We start from the raw sequence: 20,879 nt of genomic DNA on the forward strand, positions 1-20,879 counted from the left end.
CCGGAGCAATGGTTTTCAAACCAACAGAATGTAATGTGACTGAATTGCTCTCCAAACATGTCTTTCTATTTACATGTTTGTAAAAATACAAACCCAATTCCAAAAAAATTGGGACACTGTACAAATTGTGAGTAAAAAAAGGAATGGACTAATTTACAAATCTCATAAAGTTATATTTAATTCACAATCTAATATAGATAACATATCAAATGTTGAAAGTGAGACATTTTGAAATGTCATGCCAAATATTGGCTCATTTTGGAGTTCATGAGAGCTACACATTCCAAAAAAGTTGGGACAGGTAGCAATAAGAGGCCGGAAAAGTTAAATGTACATATAAGGAACAGCTGGAACTTATTTGCAACTTATTTGGTCAATTGGCAACATGATTGGGTATAAAAAGAGCCTCTCAGAGTGGCAGTGTCCCTCAGAAGTCAAGATGGGCAGAGGATCACCAATTCCCCCGATGCTGCGGCAAAAAATAGTGGAGCAAAATCAGAAAGGAGTTTCTCAGAGAAAAATTGCAAAGATTTTGAAGTTATCATCTACAGTACATAATATCATCCAAAGATTCAGAGAATCTGGGACAATCTCTGTGTGTAAGGGTCAAGGCCGGAAAACCATACTGGATCCCTGTGGTCTTCGGGACCTTAGGCGGCACTGCATCACATACATGAATGCTACGGTTATGGAAATCACAACATGGGCTCAGGAATACTTCCAGAAAACATTGTCGGTGAACACAATCCACTGTGCCATTCGCCGTTGCCGGCTAACACTCTATAGGCCAAAAAAGAAGCCAAATCTAAACATGATCCAGAAGCACAGGCGTTTTCTCTGGGCCAAGGCTCATTTAAAATGGTCTGTGGCAAAGTGGAAAACTGTTCTGTGGTCAGACGAATCAAAATGTAAAGTTATTTTTGGAAAACTGGGACGCCATGTCATCCGGACTAAAGAGGACAAGGACAACCCAAGTTATCAGCGCTCAGTTCAGAAGCCTGCATCTCTGATGGTATGGGGTTGCATGAGTGCGTGTGGCATGGGCAGCTTACACATCTGGAAAGGCACCATCAATGCTGAAAGGTATATCCAAGTTCTAGAACAACATATGCTTCCATCCAGACGTCGTCTCTTTCAGGGAAGACCTTGCATTTTCCAACATGACAATGCCAGACCACATACTGCATCAATTACAACATCACGGCTGCGTAGAAGAAGGATCCGGGTACTGAAATGGCCAGCCTGCAGTCCAGATCTTTCACTCATATAAAATTTTGGCGCATCATAAAGAGGAAGATGCAACAAAGAAGACCTAAGACAGTGGAGCAACTAGAAGCCTGTATTAGACAAGATTGGGACAACATTCCTATTCCTAAACTTCAGCAACTTGTCTCTTCAGTCCCCAGACGTTTGCAGACTGTTATAAAAAGAAGAAGGGAGGTCACACAGTGGTAAACATGGCATTGTCCCAACTTTTTAGAGATGTGTTGATGCCATGAAATTTAAAATCAACTTATTTTCCCCTTAAAATTATACATTTTCTAGGTTTAAACATTTGATATGTCATCTATGATTTATTCTGAATAAAATATTGAAATTTCCACATCATTGCATTCTGTTTTTATTCACAATTTGTACAGCGTCCCAACTTTTTTGGAATCGGGTTTGTAAATATATTTCTCTTACGTCCTCTGACGGACGCAGCCTCTTCCAAGTTTTATCAGTATTGGGAATAGTGATGAAACTTGGAAGAGGCTGCGTCTGTCAGAGGACTCAGAGAAAAGAATTTTACGGTAAGTTCTTCAATCTGGCTTCAACAGTCAAAATGTTACTGAAACCCATGAGTTTTGGGGTTTCCCCTACAACTGTAAGTGCTGTATTATTGATATTTGTTTTTAGCAATATCTTACTACAGCTCTGGTTATATGCTAATCAGTTCAGGAAACAAAAAAAAAAAAAACCCACAGATTTTCATTCTAGATACAAACATTGTTTAGAAGAGCGACACAGCAAATGGTTGTTACAGACGGATCTCCTGAGATTTTACACACTTTAATTTTAAAAAACACAATTTCTTTTCAATATACACCTGTACAGGGCATTCATTGGTGCCTAAATAAATATATATACACAGTAAAGTTTATTGGCTGTCAATTCATTGACACCAGACATCAGCTGTAGAATCCACCGCCGTCACTGATGAGGGATAGGAAGATTTTTTAGCCTGTAAAGAAATGAGATTGTGTGTAAGTTCTGGGATATATTTTTCCAAGTCACAGAGAGCAAAACTGCCAGGGATGAGCCTTGCCTTAAAATGAATGTTTGGCGGGTTTTGTAGGTTTAAAATATTATATATACTGTACATAAGTGCAGCACTACAGTCATTCAAATACCACTAATCATAATCATCATCCAGTGTATTAAAAGTATAACTAAACTCAAATCTTTTTTGTAGTTTTGGATAGAGTAGAGAGGGATTAGAATGCTTGTCAGTTTTTATTGCAGTCTGTGTCACATTGATTATTCACAGCATGCCTTGAACGTAAAATGTTTTGGGGAAAAATTAAATTGAAGAGTTTAGTTCTGCTTTAACTGTTGTCATCTCACAGCTGTATTCTCCAGCTAACTGCTTGACCTCCGGAAAATTTACCCTGCTTCATGACCAGGCCATTTTTTTTGCTATACAGCCCTGCGTTACTTTAACTGACATTTGCGCTGTCATGCGACGCTGTACACAAAAATAAATATATATGTCTTTTTTCCCCCACAAATGTAGTAGTGATCAAATACCACCAAAAGAATGCTCTGTTTTTTAACGAAACGAAAAAAAAAAGACAATTTAGGAAAAAAAAAAAAAAAAAAAAAACACGTACACAATATTTTTTACTTTCTGCTATAAAACATATCCAATAAAATACGTAAAAACAAAAATGACATTTCTTTATAAATTTTGGCCAATATTTATTCTGCTACATATTTTTAGTAAAAAAAAAAAAATCCCAATAAGTGTATATTGATTGGTTTGTGCAAAAGTTATAGTGTCTATAAACTATGGTATATATACTGGAATTATTTTTATTTTTTTTTATACTAGTAATAGCGGCGATCAGCGATTTCTAGCAGGACATCAACATTGCAGCAGACAATCTGACACTAACGGACACTAGGTGGGAACCAGTGACACTAAGGCTACATTCACACCTGAGCGTAGCGTTTTCGCACGTTTTTACCGCGATTTCTGTGCAGGCGTTTTTAGATTGAATAGAGAGCAATGGAAAACGCCTGTAATCTGCCCAAAAAGAAGCTCATGTACTTTTTTGAGTGTTGGGCGTTTTGCTCACAGCGTCAAAACGCTCAGATGTGAACAGGGGCCATTGAAATGAATAGGATTTGTCTTGTTGGGCATTTTGAGAGCTGATCCTAGAGCAGAAAAACTCCCCAAAAACGCCTACATGTGAACGGAGCCTAAAGCCCCGTACACACGCAGCGATTATCGGCCGACCGATCGTCCGTCTTTTGTCCAGAGTTGTGTTTTGTTGGTTGGAATGTGCCTAGACTGCACACGAATTTTCTCGCCCAACAAAATTCTACTTCAGAAGTGATGTCATGTGTTGGTTTGCTTTCTTTGTGTTCTTTCTTCACTGAGCATGCCCAGACTTGCTCATCAGATTTTTCCCTGTCGAAATCTGTACTGACTGCACGAAAATCGGGCATTATGTTGACGGCCAACAAAAATTTTATAGTCTGCACACCAGATTTTTTTCGGCCGAAAAGTCGAAGTTGGTTGTCGGAATCATCATACTAACTAGCCGAAAATCGGCAGATCGGTCGTCGGACGAAAATTCCCTGCCGATTTTTGACGCGTGTGTACGGGGCTTAAGGCTTGGTTCACACTGCCGCGACCTGGGATCCGACTTGTAAGACTCCAAGTTGCATGACATGTGAAATCCCATGTTGGTCAACCAGAGTGGTTTTAATTAGCACTACTATTAAGTCGCTCAGACTTTAGAAAAGGCTCCTGTACTACTTCAAAGTGACTTCTATCCAACTTGTTTCCAAGTAACAAAAAAAAAGCCGGCACACGAATGCTTCCTTTTGATGAGATTTATTCCAGCATGACAGCAGTGTATAGCATGGTAAAATTCTAACGCGTTTCGGCCGTAACCTTACTCACAGCATCATGTGCAGCTATGCTATGAGTAAGGCTAGGGCCGAAACATGTTAGCATTTTACCATGTTGTGCACTGCTGTCATGCTGGAATAAATTGCATGCATCTGGACGCTGCAGCCTGAGCACCAACACTCAGTTCCACATTCATTTCACTATGTAGTAGAGCTAGGGCGAGTTTGCATGTATTCTATCTGACTTGTGCCCATAGACTTTAATGGAAGTCGACTCCAAGTCGGATCTCCATCTATATTAATGCGATTTGGATCAGACATTACAGGAAGATTACCCAGGCATTTCCAAAAGTCACTTCTAAAGTCGCATCAAGTCACATCAAAGTAGTACTCAAGTTGCCAGGAAGTTGTCTGGCAAAGTCGCACCATAAGTCGCGAGACATTTAGCTTGCAGTAGTGTGACTGGAGCCTAATACAGTGATCAGTCCTAATAAAATGCACGGTCGCTGTACTAATGACACTGGCCGGGAAGGGGGTTAAACATCTAAAACAATCAAAGGGTTAAATGTGTGCCTTACCAGTGTTTTTGTGTACTATGTGTGGGGCTTTTACTAAAGGGATGTAATGGATTTTCTTTCCCTGCTTTGCAAATCCATCGTATCTACTCTGTCAGGACTCTCTCCTCAACGATCAGCGGGTGCCGGCGGACATCTATTGGCCAGCACCAACTGATTGGCTTCTGCTGGGCCTATCACAGCAGAAGCAGCGCACGACCCTACCCGAAGGTGCAGAATCACTTAATTATACACGTAATTCTGCACAGAACGGCTGCTCTGTAACAGTAAATCTGTTATGGGGCGACCGGCAAGTGGTTAACGAGATGAGAAGAATCCACCTGAGGAACGGGGACACCAGCATTTGCCTTTGTAACATCAATTTCTGCCTTTTAAGAACATGCCCTCTTAAAGTTCTAAAGGCTCAATGTTTTTTACCCTATATGAAAAAAGGTAAAAAAAAACCTCTGTGCAGCAGCCCCCCAATACTTACCTGAGCCGCATTGTGATCCATTGAGGCATACGAGAGCCTGTCAATCCCAGCTAGTGAGCCAATAAGGAAAGAGGGGGGGGGGGGGACAGGGGCGAGCCACAGGTGTGTGCGTGTGTGTGTGCGTGTGTGTGTATGCAAAGCGGTTTGCTTTGGGGGCACTCGGCAGGAGATAGGGGACAGGAGTGCCGGCGGGGGACCACGGAAGAGGAAGATTGGGGCTGCTCTGTGCAAAACCATTGCATAGGGCAAGTAAGTGTAACATGTTTGTTAGTTTTAAAAAAAAAATGCCTTTAATATCACTTTACGAATCTGTGGCTTCCCACCTACCTCTTTAGAAGTTCCCTGGGTGTAATCTTGGCGGCTTCTTCTGTTTCACTAAGATCCGTGCTGCTATCTTCAGAGTCTGTGCGGTCATTGTTTTCTTTTTTATTTTTATGTTTGCTTTTGTGCTTTTGCTTCTTGTGCTTTTTCTTCTGCATTAGACACCGAATACAAAATACGTTTTATAATCAGTGCGGTAAAGCCTGGAGGTTAAAGCTGAACTCTAGCAAAACAAAAATACAACATCTTCCCGAACTGAGAGGTCAGCTCAGCAATAATACAGTGATGTAAATCCTGGAGCCTGAGCAGGTATTGGCTCTGTTCACAAATGTCTGACAAATCAGCCCCTGACCTTGTCACCCGTTACAGAATTGTTACAATTTTGCAGTCTGATCAGTGGGAAGAGGAAATGCTTTCACCTGCCTGCAGCAGACCAATGGCATTTTTTCAGGCTAGTCTAGGCACAGGACTGAATCTCAAGGACTTATTGAAAAAGGATATGGTTGTATATTGTTACATAGTTTGTGAGGTTGAAAAAAGACATCCGTCCATCCAGTTCAAACTATGATGTGTGTGTGTGTTTGCTGTTAACCGTACATTGTATACCCCTGTATGTTGTGGTCTCTAAGGTGCCCATCTAATAGTTTTTTTGAAACTATCAATGCTCCCTGCTGATACCACTGTTTGTGGAAGAAAATTCCACATCCTTACTGCTCTGACAGTGAAGAACCCCCTACGTATTTTAAGGTTAAACCGCCTTTCCTCTAGTTTTAGTGAGTGGCCCCGTGTCTTATTGTATTCCCTTTCTCTGAATAGTTTGTTCCTTATGCTAGGGTCGCCAGTACAGTATTTGTACATTGATATCATATCCCCCCTCAATCGTCTCTTCTCCAGAGAGAATAAGTTCAGTGCTTGTAGTCTTTCCTCATAGCCGATGCCCTCCATTCCCCTAATTATTTTTGTTGCCCTTTTCTGGACTCTTTCCAGTTCCAGCACATCCTTCCTGAGGACCGGTGCCCAGAACTGGACAGCATACTCCAGATGTGGCCGGACCAGAGTCTTATAGAGCGGGAGAATAATCTCTTTATTTCTGGAGTGAATCCCCTTTTTTATACATCCCAGTATTCTGTTGGCTTTGCTCGCAGCGGCTTGGCATTGCATGCCACTGCCAAGCCTGTTGTCTACCAGTACCCCCAGGTCCTTTTCCATCCTAGACTCATCCAGAGGTTCCCCCCCTAGTGAGTAGCTTGCTTTCTGGTTTCTGGCACCCAAGTGCATTACTTTACATTTTTCAACATTAAACTTCATCTGCCATGTAGTTGCCCACCCCGTTATTTTGTTCAGGTCCGCTTGTAAGGTTTCCACATCCTGCATAGAAGATATTGGCATGCTTAGTTTAGTATCATCCTCAAATACGGAGATTGTACTAGATATCCCCTCCTCTAGATCATTTATGAATAAATTAAACAGGATTGGCCCCAGGACAGAACCTTGGGGGACCCCACTTTCCACACCCGCCCAATCTGAGTACTCCCCATTAATCACCACCCTCTGTACTCTCCCCTGGAGCCAGTTCTCTATCCAGGTACTCACCCTATGGTCCATACCTACATTTCTTAGTGATATGTTAGGAATGTCATCATGCATAATTGTAAAGTTACTGACAGGTCCACTTGAACACATAAAAGAAGTCTGCACTTCCATTGTGACAGGTTCTCAGAGTAGGTTGCTCATTAGGAACACCAATGACAATGTCTACATGAAACTTATAGATGTATTTCCTCACTATGACCCGTCTCACCTTCTCCTTCTTATGTTTGTGCTCCTTTTTTAGTTTGTGCTTTTCTTTATGTCTCTTCTGCTTCGACTTCTTTAAAGAGTCATCCCGACTGACTGAGGGAGAGTCATAGGTAATTCGAGTGGTTGCTATGGTGAAAGAAAAAAAACAGGAAAAGTGGTCTTCTATGATCAGATTTATGGTTTAGGTCACATAGTTTTTAAAATTCTGCTCTATTTTGAACCTTTAAAGTGATATTAAGGGCTTTTCTATTTATATAACAAACATGTCATACATATCTGCTCTCTGCAGTGGTTTTGCATAGAGCAGCCCTGATCTTGTGTCCCCTGACGGCGCTCCTGGCCCCTCCCTCCTGCCAAGTGCCAAGCAGCCTCGCTGCGTGTCCATTCACACACAAAGCTCCCGCTCGGCCCGCCCCCTCTCTCCTCATTTGCTCACTGGCTGTGATTGACACAAGGGGAGCAGGGGCAGAAGCTGCTGCACACGGGTTTTTTTTAGCTTCACGCATAGAATGCATGAAGGTAAAAACCTTTTGCCTTTAGAACCACTTTAAAGCTGAACTCCAGGATGAGCTTCCTACCGCCATTTGCAGCAGAACGTTCTTAATAAGAACACAGAACCAGGAAATCTGTACATTTACTTGCTGTGATGTTACCATACTTTTGATCTATCTCCGACCACAGGGAAGAGGAAACTGTAAGGTGCCCAATGTCCCATTCCTTGGGCACCCGACTGACTCTTTGTTAATGAAGAAGTGGCGGGCAGGGCTAGACTGCAACCCAACAGTCGGCGGGTTTAAGTGTGGCCCTCTGTGGCTGAGCAGAACCAGACGGTGTACTCCAGCAGTGGGCAGGTTTATAAAAGGGGCCCTGTGGCTGAGAAAAACTAGACTTTGTAACCCAGATGTGAGCGTTGACTGGCAGGGAAAGACCTGGGGAGATCTGTAGAAAGAATTTCTTTGCGTTCGGCTTTAAAAAGGAATGCAGACACAAGGGTCTCCCTATTATTTTATTCCGGTCTCCTCTATGACTATCCCTGATTTTGTTTCACTTTTTATTAGGCCTTGGCTAAGCCCAGTCAACTGTTATCCAATGACCATGGCCAGTATGGACACACTCACAAGCCTTGTGGATAGCAGTGCTTGGCTAACCTCCATCCAGAAAATTGGGAGGTATGGTTGAAAGTGGTTCTAAAGACTAAAAGGTTCATTCTATGCGTAAAGGCAAAAAAAAAAAACACCTTTGTGCCCGAGGATCCAACCCCCCCTTATACTTACTTGAGCATGATTTAGATACAGCACTGTGCATAAGAGCAGCAGCTCACTCCGCTCCCTCCCTCCCCACTGGGCAGATTGATAGCAGCAAGCTGTCAATTAAATTCTGTGACAAGGGAGCGGGGCCGAGCCGCACTGTCTGCGTCAATAGGTGCAGACAGGGCGGCTTTGGGGTGAACCCACAAGGGTGGCCCCCATAGAAAGCCAATTACTCGGCGGGGGGGGGGGGGGAGCCCGGAACATCGGCGGGGGACTCCAGAAGAGAAGGATCAGAACTGCTCTGTGCACAGAGCAGGTAAGTATAACATGTATATTATTTTAATTAAAAAATAAAAGCTTTACAATTACTTTAAACCAAAGCCTGCCCACCCTCGTTCCCCACCCTACACTGCTGTTAGAGGACAATAAAGGTGGCAACCTTTGGCATCAAATGGGTGGCAAGTGCCAAGCTTAAGAGGGTGAATATTCAGGGGCTTTGAGCACTTGGTAAAGACAGACCAGGGCCAAGGAGGGCACAGAAAAGGCTTTACAGGCCAACAAAGGTCATCAAAATCATGTGACACCTCATCCTAGGACTATTACTTTTAAACATTAAAAATACCCAACAGGCTCTCCAAGACACCCTAGCAAGATGCCACACAAAAGCTCCAAATTACAAGCATTAGACTACTGGGAAACGGATTAACATTATCACTCTCTGTATTTACTGAGCTGTTAAAGTGCACCATGCATGAAAATACAAAAAGGTAAGCTTTAATAACAGCAGCTTAAAAAATAGTGCCAAAACAAGCAGCATTGGTCAAAAAATATACTTACTTCAGATCAGACTTCCTGGAGTGACAAGCAATGTCATTGTAGTCTCCCAAGCGTTGAACATATTCCTTTGTCTGTGCATAAATACATTCTAGTGGCTCTCGAGCACCCAGGATTCCCTCACTTCCCCTCCCCTGAAGCAGCGGTGAGCCAATGACATCACCAGAGCATTCAGACAGTAAGATCAAAGTAATGTATTTTTTTTCTTCCCCAAATATTGCCTTTTTTGGCACCAGTGCCTGGCCTCTTTGGTGCTAAGACTTTATTTCTTCTCTTGATTGCTGTATCCCTGAGGCCCTAGCCAACATAATCATTCTGAGATCTCACCAGAAGGAAGCGCAGGAGGAAGCCTGGGACCGAATTCTTCCTCAGCGTTCATCTCATCCGGACCCTCCGTCACTGTTGGAGGAATAGGCTGGTGAACCTCCAGCTCTGCAAATTAAAATACACATTACTATACCGAGGGATCAGAGGAGACCAATGAGGCAGATCTACACTTCCCATTTCAATAAAGGATCATTCCAGTTTATAAAAATTTCTATGAATACTTCTGTGCTTGTTGGGGTGATTTCCTCTCACTCAATTAGGTTGACGACAGTGGACACGAAAAAAAAATAAATGAACACAGAATCTGACCATGACCCTATCTAATACAAAAACTAAAAAGGGAGTGGAGAATACAACCAATAATCTGAAAAAAAAAAAAAAAAAAGGAAACGCTTTCTAATTGCTAAGAAAAAGATTTAGGCTGCATTCACATGTCAGCGTTTGGATCACGGGCAGAACCGCTGCGGTTCCGCCCGCGATCCAGAGATTATTGCAAATCGCGGGACGCCTAGAGTTGCCCGTTGATTTGCAATAGCCCCCCAAACGCCGAGCGATGTTGCCGCGATTTCCGCCTGCCGAATCGCGGCAACATCGCGCAAACAAAATCGCGGGACGCAATACGCTCCAAAGAAGCTCTTGTACTTCTTTGGAGCGTATTGCGTCCCGCGATTTTGTTTGCGCGATGTTGCCGCGATTCGGCAGGCGGAAATTGCGGCAACATCGCTTGGCGTTTGGGGGGCTATTGCAAATCAACGGGCAACGCTAGGCGTCCCGCGATTTGCAATAAATCTCCGGATCGCGGGCGGAACCGCGGCGGTTCCGCCGGCGATCCATACGCTCACATGTGAACGGAGCCTTAAGTGATTGTAAACTCTCATTTTTTTTTTTCTTAAAAAAAAAAAATAAATAAATAAATAAATAAATAAATAAAGCTTTATACTTACCTGTTCTGTGCAGATGGTTTTGCACAGAGTGGCCCAGATCCTCCTCTTTTCGGGTCCCTCTTCTGTGCTCCTGGCCCCTCCCTCCTGTTGAATGTCCCCACAGCAAGCAGCTTGCTATGGGGGCACCTGAGCTGAGTCACCGCTCCCTGTGTCCATTCAGACACAGAGCCCCGACCCAGCCCCACCTTCTCTCTCTCCTGATTGGCTAGCTGACTTTGATTGGCAAGCTGCTTGCTGTGGGGGCACCCAAGCCAAATCACAACTCCCTGTGTTCATTCGGATACAGAGCCATGACCCTGCCCCACCCCCTCACTCTCCTGATTGGCTGACTGACAGCAGCAAGAGCCAATCGTGCCACACTGCTGTCTCAACCAATGAGGAGGTAAGTCTAGGGCACACCTGCAACACTGCTGGATAGAGATGGGCTCAGGTAAGTATTAGGGGGGCTGCTGCACACAGAAGGTTTTTTTTTATCTTAATCATAGAATGCACTTTCTGCCTTTACAATCCCTTTAACCACTTAAGCACCGGAGGATTTTACCCCCTTCCTGACCAGGCCCTATTTTGCGATTCGGCACTGCATGATTTTAACGGACTATTGCGCGGTCATGCGACGCTGTACCCAAACGAATTTGATGTCCTTTTTTTCCCACAAACAGAGCTTTCTTTTGGTGGTATTTGATCACCTGTGCGATTTTTACTTTTTGCGCTATAAACAAAAAAAAGAGCGTAAATTTAAAAAAAATAACAATATTTTTCAAATTTTTTATATGAAATTCCCCCAAAAAAATGTAAAAATCAAATTTTTTTAACATTTTTGGCCAATTTGTTTTCTGCTTCATATGTATACATACATACATACATAGCCGCCTGCCTTTCTCCCTCTCCACGGGGAGATCACGAGTGACCGGCGGACATCGGGTCCGCCGGTCACTCGCGCGGACTGCTTAGGAAACGAGCGGGAGCGCGCCTCCGGCGGCACGTGCTCGCCCCCTAGAGCCTCACAGGCGAGCGACGTAGTCACTTTGCCTGTGAGGAGCTGACCGCCGCAGTAAATAGTCGTGCGGCGGTCAGCAAGCGGTTAAATATTCACTTTTAGGCTTCATGTACACGGGCCGTTTGAAAAACTCTCCTGAACACTGGAACTTGACAGCTAGTAACTGACAGTTAAAAACATTTGTTTTGCTGCGTTTACATGCCGCGTTTAGCAGCGTTTGCGTTTAGAAGCGTTTTTACATTATAAAATGGTCAGAAATGAATCCCTATTGAAAACGCCTATAAACAAAACGCTTATAAAAATGTGAGTTACCGCGTTTAGACGGGTTTGCACGCTGTTACAAGGATTTGGCATTTCAAATGCCAATAAACTTCTGTCTGAATGCATTTTTTTGCTTTCAAAAAAATGCCACTACACTCAACTGCCTGAGGGGGGACAGGATAGCAATTTTTAAATATCTCAATGGGGATCTCAGCTTCGAAAAAAAGCTGTTCATTCGAAGGGATTGCATGAGGACTCGGGGGCATACAATGCGATTAGAGGAGAAGCGTTTTAACCTCAGGCAACGTGGGGGGGTTCTTTACTGTTAGGGCTACAAGATTGTGGAATTCTCTACCACAAGAGGTGGTTTCTGCGGGAAGTATGGTGGCTTTCAAAAGACTATTAGACTTACATCTCAAGGATCAGAACATTCAGGGGTATGAGAGATGATTACAGCCACTCACACCTACACAGGTTGAACTGGATGGACTATTGTCTTTATTCAACCTCACCTACTATGTAACTATATGTAACTGCCTCTAAACTACTATAAACGTCTCAGTGTACATGGACAGATAAGATAACAGAGGAGAGTTCAGAAGCTGATGAAAAAAACGCCCAACTGCACCTAAATGTCCGTTTATCAGCAGCAGTGTACATGAGGATTTAGGGCTCATTAACATTAGTGGTTGGGGGGCAGTAAAACCCCGCAGCTGAGCTTTTATGGCTCCTAAACTGCTACCCCCTTTAGCTGCAGAGGCAGCAGCCAGGATGTTTACGTTTGGCAGGAATTATACCCCACAACCCATTCAAATGAATAGGGAAGTTCTGCAAGTGCTCCACAACAGCATGCAATGCATGCAGTTGCAGTGAGCTAGTGTGGGGTTCAAGGGGTTAAATCAGCCAGCAAAGAGGCCTCTTGACAGTCCATCAAATGCTCTTCAGACAGCAAAGCTAGTGTGAACATGTCATTTGTATTTACACTGAATCTTTAGGATTCACTGTCTCCACAGTAAAAAATAATAATCAAAAAGCAGAAACAACCTGAGAGCAATCACAGAAGCGAGCCTGACCTTGAACTATAGAAGGCGGTGCCGTCTCCGGCCTGCTTTCCTCAACCTCTTCCCTGGGCAATGGAGAATCCTCATCGCTCTCCTCTTCCGATGATGACGATTTCTCAGAGGAATCAGCAAAAATGGCTTTAAATAAATCTATTGGAGGTCTCGTCTCCTCTTCTTCTTCTTCTGCATTCTGATCTACCTGGCTCTGGAGGACACAAGGGGTATAAAATGTCAGTGACTGTATAAGAATTGAACCAATGTTAAAGTGGAAGTCCACCCTAAAACTAAAATCCCTGCATCTACAGACATCCATGATTTAACACTAACCTATCTAGCACTATAAGGAAGAAATCCGTTTACATACTTCTTATGAAGCCGAGCCGAGCAGATCCGATCTCCAGCGGCGGAAGCTCTGCAGACGACACAGCCGACAGCGGCTGTGAAACGAATGGGGAGTGACGTCACCCATAGACTTACTATGAGACTTCCGTTATCGGATGTGTCCTCTGCACCCACCTCCACAGCAAAGCCGCAGCTGACAGCACAGTATCGGGTTGGATCAGCTTCAAAAAAGATATGTATACCGATTTATTCATTACAGGACTAGATAGGACACAGTGTTATATCGTGGAGGTCTGTAGATGCAGGGATTTTAGTGTTAGGGTGGACTTCTACTCTAAATCTGTGCATTCTTTCTCATGTATAATTCTACAGTGACAGATCAGCAGTAGCATTATTTAACCACTTGCCGACTGCCGCACGACTATATACGTCGGCAGTCAGCCCCTCACAGGCAAAGTGACGTAGCCTGTGAGGCTCTAGGGAGCGAGCGCGCGCCGCCGGAGGCGCGTTCCCGCTCGCTCACGGATGGACGGACCTCCCCGCACAAGTGAGCGGCGGACCCGATGTCCGCCGCTCACTCTCGATCGTCGGTTACACCAGGAGAAAGGCAGGCGGCTAATGTAAACAAAGCCGCCTGTCATTCTCCCCTGTGTAACAGCACAGATCATACGGTCTTGCTATGTAGGACCGTAGATCTCTGCTGTTACACACACAGCCACATCCAATCACAGTTAGAAGCACGCCCCTAGGGACACACTTAACCCCTCCTTCTCAAATAAAGTTAACCCCTTCCCTGCCAGTGTCATTTTTACAGTAACAGTGCATATGTATAGCACTGATTACTGAAGTAATGTCACTGGTACCCCCGAAAGTGTCAAAAATGTCAGTCAAGGGTCCGATCTGTATGCTGCAATGTCGCAGTCCCGCCAAAAAAAAAAAAAAAAAAAAAAAAAAAAATCACAGATCGCCGCCATTACTCGTTAAAAAAAAAAAAAAAAAAAAAAATCTTTCCCATAGTTAGTAAACGCAATAACTTTTGCGCAAACCAATCAAAATACGCTTTTTCGCGATTTTTTTTACCAAACATATGTAGCAGAAAACAAATTGGCTGAAAATGTTAAAAAGTTTGATTTTTACATTTTTTTGGGGGGAATTTCATATAAAAAAATTTGAAAAATATTATTTTTGCAAAATTGTCGCTCTTTTTTTGTTTATAGCGCATGATCAATAAATCGCACAGGTGATCAAATACCACCAAAAGAAAGCTCCGTTTATGGGGGAAAAAAGGACGTTAAATTTGTTTATGTACAGCGTCGCACGACCGCGCAATTGTCCGTTAAATTAACGCAGTGCCAAATCGCAAAATAGGCCCTGGTCAGGAAGGGGGTAAAATCTTCCGGGGCTTAAGTGGTTAAAAACCTTCTACTGTGTGTTTTTGCATCACCGTTCTAATAAACAGATTATTTCATAAATAGCAATAAAATGCTGATCAAACTATTTTTCTAATTAAAAGAAAAAGACATTATGAGGATTCACACCTGGCTGGATGTAGCCACTGAGACAGGAGGAGGAACGCTCTCCTCCTTCCCTTCTTCCTTTTCCTCCTTCACCTCGCTCTTGCTGCGAGCCTGGCTGAGAAACGTGCTCAGAGGGTCCTTTTTCACTTCTGCAGAGGACACATCCCATCTGGAGGACTTCTTCTGCTCTGAAATAAGTTTGATTAAGAAACCCTCAAGTTTTATTTAGAAGTGGATGTAAACCCTCACATATAACCCAGTGAAGTGAACGGCCTCAGATGAGACACAGAGATGACAAATTTCCCAAATAAGTTTTACATGTTTATCTGCTGTCTTCAGCTTTCTATATTCTTTAGAAAGTTCAGAGATTGTGTTACAAATTTTTCTACCAGTTTCAGCAGTGAGAGGGGAGCAGTGTTGCCAACTGTCAGTATTTTTACTGGCAGCCAGTATAAAACGGGCACCATTCTCCTGCATCATAACAGCATCTCTTTATCAGGAGCCTGGCTGTCTCTTTCTGGTCCTAGTAGCTGGCCTCCTGATGACGCTGCTCTGTACACCTGCAATGTGTTCTACATAGTCCCGAAGCTTTCTGGATGCATGACATTGCTATCCCAGGGTGCTTCTGGTGATTGGGGGGGGGGGGGGTGAGATGGTGGATTGTGCCACCTGTGCTTGTCAGAGCATGGGAGTGCAAACCTAAGGGAGGATATGTTGGGGCCCTGGGGAGACCCTGTAAGGCGGCAAAGTCACCAATCGGTTTCAGTATTGAAAATATCTTCTACTTCTCTTTTTATAGAATGAAGGTCACCGAATATGACAGCAATTCAGTAAGCATGCGAGTAAAGTAACAACTTTTGATTTGACAGATCGTGGGTTTAATAACACTTTGATGAATCATAAGGTGTCTATGAAAAAAGATATCACATTGGGCCACCCTTCTGCCATGTTGTATAATCCCCACAACATTTCACTGTCAGTGGATGCAATCCTGTGATTGAACACTAGAGGGCTGCACAACCCTGCATTCATTCCCCAAACAGGTAATACAATTATGTTACATGTTCAGTGTGCGAGGCTGTGGCCAATGATCACTGGGATAGGGATGGGAATTCCAAAACATCTGCCCACGGCACTGAGCAGGAGTCAGAGCAAGAAGGCAGCTGCATCAGCCAATCAGAAGAGGCGACCCACCCGGGGACATGATAGTAATACAACATGAACTCTCAAGTCTCTGACCTTAAAGTGTTACTAAACCCACAACAGTAAAATCAGTCTGTATATGCAGTAAAGCATGCTTTTTATGCTCACTGTGGAACCTAAGGGGTTAATTCTCCGCATTGTGTAAAAAGGCTGTTTGATTCTGTCTTCTCTGATCCTCTCCTCTTACTGTCCCCAATCCATCCGATAGGGCAGAGCCCTAGGAAGCACTCTGCACATGCTCAGTTTGGTGTGTATTGCTAGTTTTTTTTTTTTTTTGGGAGGGTGCATGTAATCAGCAAAGGGCCAATCAGCACTGACCAGACAGAGGGTCAGGCAGCCTCATAGGGCAGTTAGAGGAGAATAGAGGAGCATAGAGAGAATGAAAACTCCACCTACAAGCTTTAACCAGCGCTCGGCCGGACACTGATAAAAGTCACAAGACTGCTCTATACTGCTGAGGAGAAAAGGTATTTAGCAGTTTATATTTACTAAAATAATTGCATTTCCGTGTTCTGTGGGAGACCCGATATAGTGAATGCAGGCTCCTGGGTTTTGTAACACCTTAAATCAGTGGTTCTCAACTCCGGTCCTCAGGAACCATTAACAGGCTAGATTTTAAGTATTACCTTGGGGAGATGCAGACTAGAGTACTGCAATCACTGAGCAGCAAATTATATCGCCTGTGATATATTTCAGTTATCTTGCAAACCTGGCCTGTTAGTGGGCCCTGAGGACAGGAGTTGAGAAACACTGCCTTAAATGTTTTGACAGGAAGTTTAGATATCCTTTAGTAAACATACCTAAAGATGTTACCATTCCAGGCTGTCTTCCAGACACAGGTGCATATCTACCAACATCTGTTCAGAGGGGTTTTTCCCTCATTTTGGAGAAATTCTCTCACTTCCTGCTGTCTTTCTGGGACAGGAAGTGAAGTGAAATCTCCTACGGGGCAAAAAAGGCTTGATTGGCTATAGAAAGGCATTCTGACCCCTCCTTACTCTAATTTTTCTCTGGTTGTGGATAACTATGAACCCATGTACCAATCTCCCCTAACTTTTGGATATTCCGTTTGTAAAATCTCTGGGTCTTTACATAAGCTTGCTATTATGATGGGCTCCCACCATCTCTGGATCAGGGTCTGCACACCTGCTGGGGTTTCTAAAATCACTGCCAAATTTGGATTTCTTTTATATATTAGAGAATGAAATGAGAAGGAACGTGACATTAAGTCTGGGTTCACACTGGTGCGAGGTTAGAGATCATGTGATTCACACCGCATTGCTGTGCAGATGGCATGTGATGTCTGACAGGTTGTATGGCTGAATTTTCATCGCATTCGCACCAAAATGGTGCAAGACCCTTTTTTTGGTCTGCACTGGAATCGGATCGCATCAGAGTCCACACCCATATGATCCGATTCATGCACCATTTGGCAGTTCGCACTGCGATTTGCGAACTGATCTGAGGGGGTCATTAACTTTGTATTGACACCCACAGCGGATAGCATAGGGCAGTACGAACTGCCAGAGACATGCAATGCAGGAACCCGCACTGGAATCACGCTGGTTCCCACATCGCATATGTGTGAACTGAGCCTAAAGCTCACCCACAATGAAGCAAGGAAAATCCTATATTTGAAACACTCCTGCATGGAGTTTCCCTTCAACACCCTACTGCCAGCCCCACTACTGTAATTTTTGTTGTGGATCCGCTTACGGTTTTAACCTGTCATGACCCGCTTTACCATGGCAGATAGAACAACGTAGGAGAACAACGTAGGAGAATCACTACCACATTAAAATGTCACTATCCACTGTTGTGGTAACGAATACTGAAATTTGCCTTCTGTAAGCACACACCTAATGGATTTTTAAACAGTGCTATGTCATGACCCCCTTACTGTTGTCCGAGATCTCTGGGGCTTTATCCAGTACCGCTGCAAGGGTCGTCATTGGCTGTTGTTCAGGAATAGTCAAGAAGTTGAATACAGAATATTTGTCTCTCTTCACTTTGGGTAGCCCAATCAAAGTGGATCTAAAATGCAAAAAAAAAAATAAAAAAATAAAAGCCAGTGGAGATGGGTCAAAGAGTCAGCGCAGTGTTTGTGAATGCATCCAGACAGTAAAGCAACTTAATACCCTCTGTTATCTAAACCAATCTCACATTGTTCCGGCTTCCTTGCTAGCATTGAATGAGCCATCCTGCTGCATGCAACTCACCAATGACAGAATCATTACAAACCCCCTTAATACTGTTGCGTTGCAGTAATGCACAAACTACAGTGTGGTGCCATTAAGGGCGGCCATACATGGCTAGAATCTTGGCTGGATCAGCAGGAACTGGCCAAGAATGAAAGCGTTAATGGGCAGGCTGAATTACCAAGATGATCGATCAACTTGGGTACAACCAGTCTGCCTGATTCTCTTGCGATTATCGCTAGTGGTTACTATAATCATTGTCTTCTCCCGAAGGGGGTGGCTTCTCCCTGGTGGGAGAACAGGGGATTCCCCTGTCAGCACTGTCTGAGTTAATGGGGAAATCTTTCTTTCCTGCAACCATGGAAATTTGTGTATGGCCGGCCTTAGAATGGCACCCCAATGCACTATTGCACTAGCACCTGCGCTGTTCTGCATCGCAATGCCCATGCTGTGCGTTATGTAAAAAAAAAAAAAAAAGGTCATGTCTGTTTTTTTATTTGCGATAGCATGCGCTGCCGGTGTTCTGCAGAAAACTTCAACTCCCCGAAATCTCCAACTACGTCACTTCCGGTTATTCTATAGCAGGAATAATTGCAGATTGAAGAGTTTGTTTTCACAGACCACCGCCAGCCAATACAGTACGGTACACGCTATAATTTATTTTTTTATTTCAGGTTCTTATATAGCGCTGTCAATTTACGCAGCACTTTACATATACATTGTACATTCACATCAGTCCCTGCCCTCAAGGAGCTTACAATCTAAGGTCCCCAACTCACATTCATACATACATAGTAGGGCCAATTTTTATACAGGATCCAATTAACCTACCAGCATGTCTTTGGAGTGTGGGAGGAAACCGGAGAACCTGGAGGAAACCCACGCAGGCACAGGGAGAACATGCAAACTCCAGGCAGGTAGTGTCGTGTGTTGGGATTCGAACCAGTGACACCTCTTGCTGCTAGGTGAAAGTGCTAACCACTACACCATTGTGCCGCCCAATATGACTGTACATTGTTAGCAACGCCTGCTACTAACAACATGGCTGCCTCCAAGGCGGTAACAACTTTTTTTCTCCTTACCGGGTGTTCGGTGTAAAGAGGCAACTGATCGTGTACCGTACTGTATTGGCTGGCGGTGGTCTGTGAAAACAGCAACTCGTCGAAATCTCCAATTATTCCTGCACCACAGTCTGCGGAAGGGACGTGGTTGGAGATTTCAGCGAGTTAGTGATTTCAAAATAAATAGGCCTCCGTAACACAGGGTAATGTAGATGCATTAATGCAACACAGAGTATGAAGAGGGCCACTAACCTTTTCCTATGGAGTCATTCCTTCACTAGGCAAACCATGGACATGTCAGTCCTTGCTTGCAAGATTCTGTAGTGTTCTGGTCTAGGGGAGGGAGCAACTCCAGGGGATACTGTTCTCTTAGTAGAATTACATCATCAATGACAGAATCAACCTCTGACATGGCCCCTAGGAATAACAACAATGCTGCTGCAAAATGTCACCAGTGACAAAATCACCCGTGTGACATAGGCCTATGACACAACCAATACATCATCTGTTTTTTGCATCATTTAAAGCTGAAGTCCAATCTTTATAATTTGCCCATCGCTGGTTCCTTCCTTCCCTCCTCATCAACACGCTAATGACATTTTAAACAAAATCTTTCCATTTTCATTACATACTTTATTTTAGGATCAGGCAATGTAATTATTGGGTCTCTGAGCTTCTCTCTATACATTGCAGGCATCTAAGGGCTGGTGGGAGGGGCCGGTGTTCTGCCAAAAACGTCAACTCCCCCAAAATCTCCAACCACGTCACTTCCAGTGACTTCACATAAGGGATAATTGGAGATTTGAACGAGTCGCTGTTTTTACAGACCACCGGCAGCCAGAACACTACGGTACCCGATCATAGAGAGAACACAGGCGCCAATCTAAGTGCAGCATGAAAGATTTATTGGGTGTAACACAGGGTATGGTACTCACAAACATAGGTGATATAAAGTGTGATCCATGATGTCCACAGAATGAAAAACGTCAATCCACTGCTGTATTCAGGATGGTCTCCAGCGGTCACGGCTCCCGAAGTCTTTGCCGGTGGTTACCGGCACTCCCTGGGTCTTGGAACGCACAGTGGCTTCCTCCTGACGTCACTTCCCAGATAAGACGCGATGGCGCCATTGCGTCATATCCAGAAAAGTGACGTCAGGAGGAAGCCACCGTGCGTTCCAGGATCCAGGAAGTGCCGGTAACCACCGGCAAAGACTGTGGGAGCCGTGACCGCTGGAGACCATCCTGAATACAGCACTTGATGGACGTTTTTCATTCTATGGACATCATAGATCACGCTTTATATCACCTATGTTTGTGAGTACCATACTCTGTGTTACACCCAATAAACCTTTCATTCTGCACTTAGATTGGCGCCTGTGTTCTCTCTGCAGTCATTTTCAAGTCCCCTCTTCTTGCTTGCCACAAGAGCTGCCTCTCGAGTGATCTGTGCATGGACAATTTTATATGGACCCTTGATTTTATATGAACCTTCGATTTAGTTTACTCATGGACTTTCATTAATAGTCAATTGTCCTTTTTATTGTTTAGTATTGTTACAATTATTATCCCTTTCTATGGAAACGGTGGGTCCC

General features: G+C 43.9%; 1 protein-coding gene across 1 annotated transcript in view; it reads right to left on the bottom strand.

The window, feature by feature from the left end:
* Positions 1-2,076: 2,076 nt before the first annotated feature.
* Positions 2,077-20,879, bottom strand: part of GPATCH1 (G-patch domain containing 1) — a 65,480-nt gene continuing 46,677 nt past the window's right edge. The window contains exons 14-20 of the mRNA XM_082270406.1: positions 17,927-18,060; positions 14,845-15,011; positions 12,977-13,169; positions 9,702-9,806; positions 7,292-7,416; positions 5,497-5,642; positions 2,077-2,224 (exon numbers count right to left, since the gene is read on the bottom strand). Coding sequence (XP_082126532.1) covers positions 2,194-2,224; positions 5,497-5,642; positions 7,292-7,416; positions 9,702-9,806; positions 12,977-13,169; positions 14,845-15,011; positions 17,927-18,060 — 901 coding nt within the window. The 3' untranslated portion in view covers positions 2,077-2,193. The remainder of the gene's footprint in view (positions 2,225-5,496; positions 5,643-7,291; positions 7,417-9,701; positions 9,807-12,976; positions 13,170-14,844; positions 15,012-17,926; positions 18,061-20,879) is intronic.

This window comes from Pelophylax lessonae (genome assembly GCF_965119305.1).
Source record: "Pelophylax lessonae genome assembly, chromosome: 10".
NCBI classification, from domain to species: domain Eukaryota; kingdom Metazoa; phylum Chordata; class Amphibia; order Anura; family Ranidae; genus Pelophylax; species Pelophylax lessonae.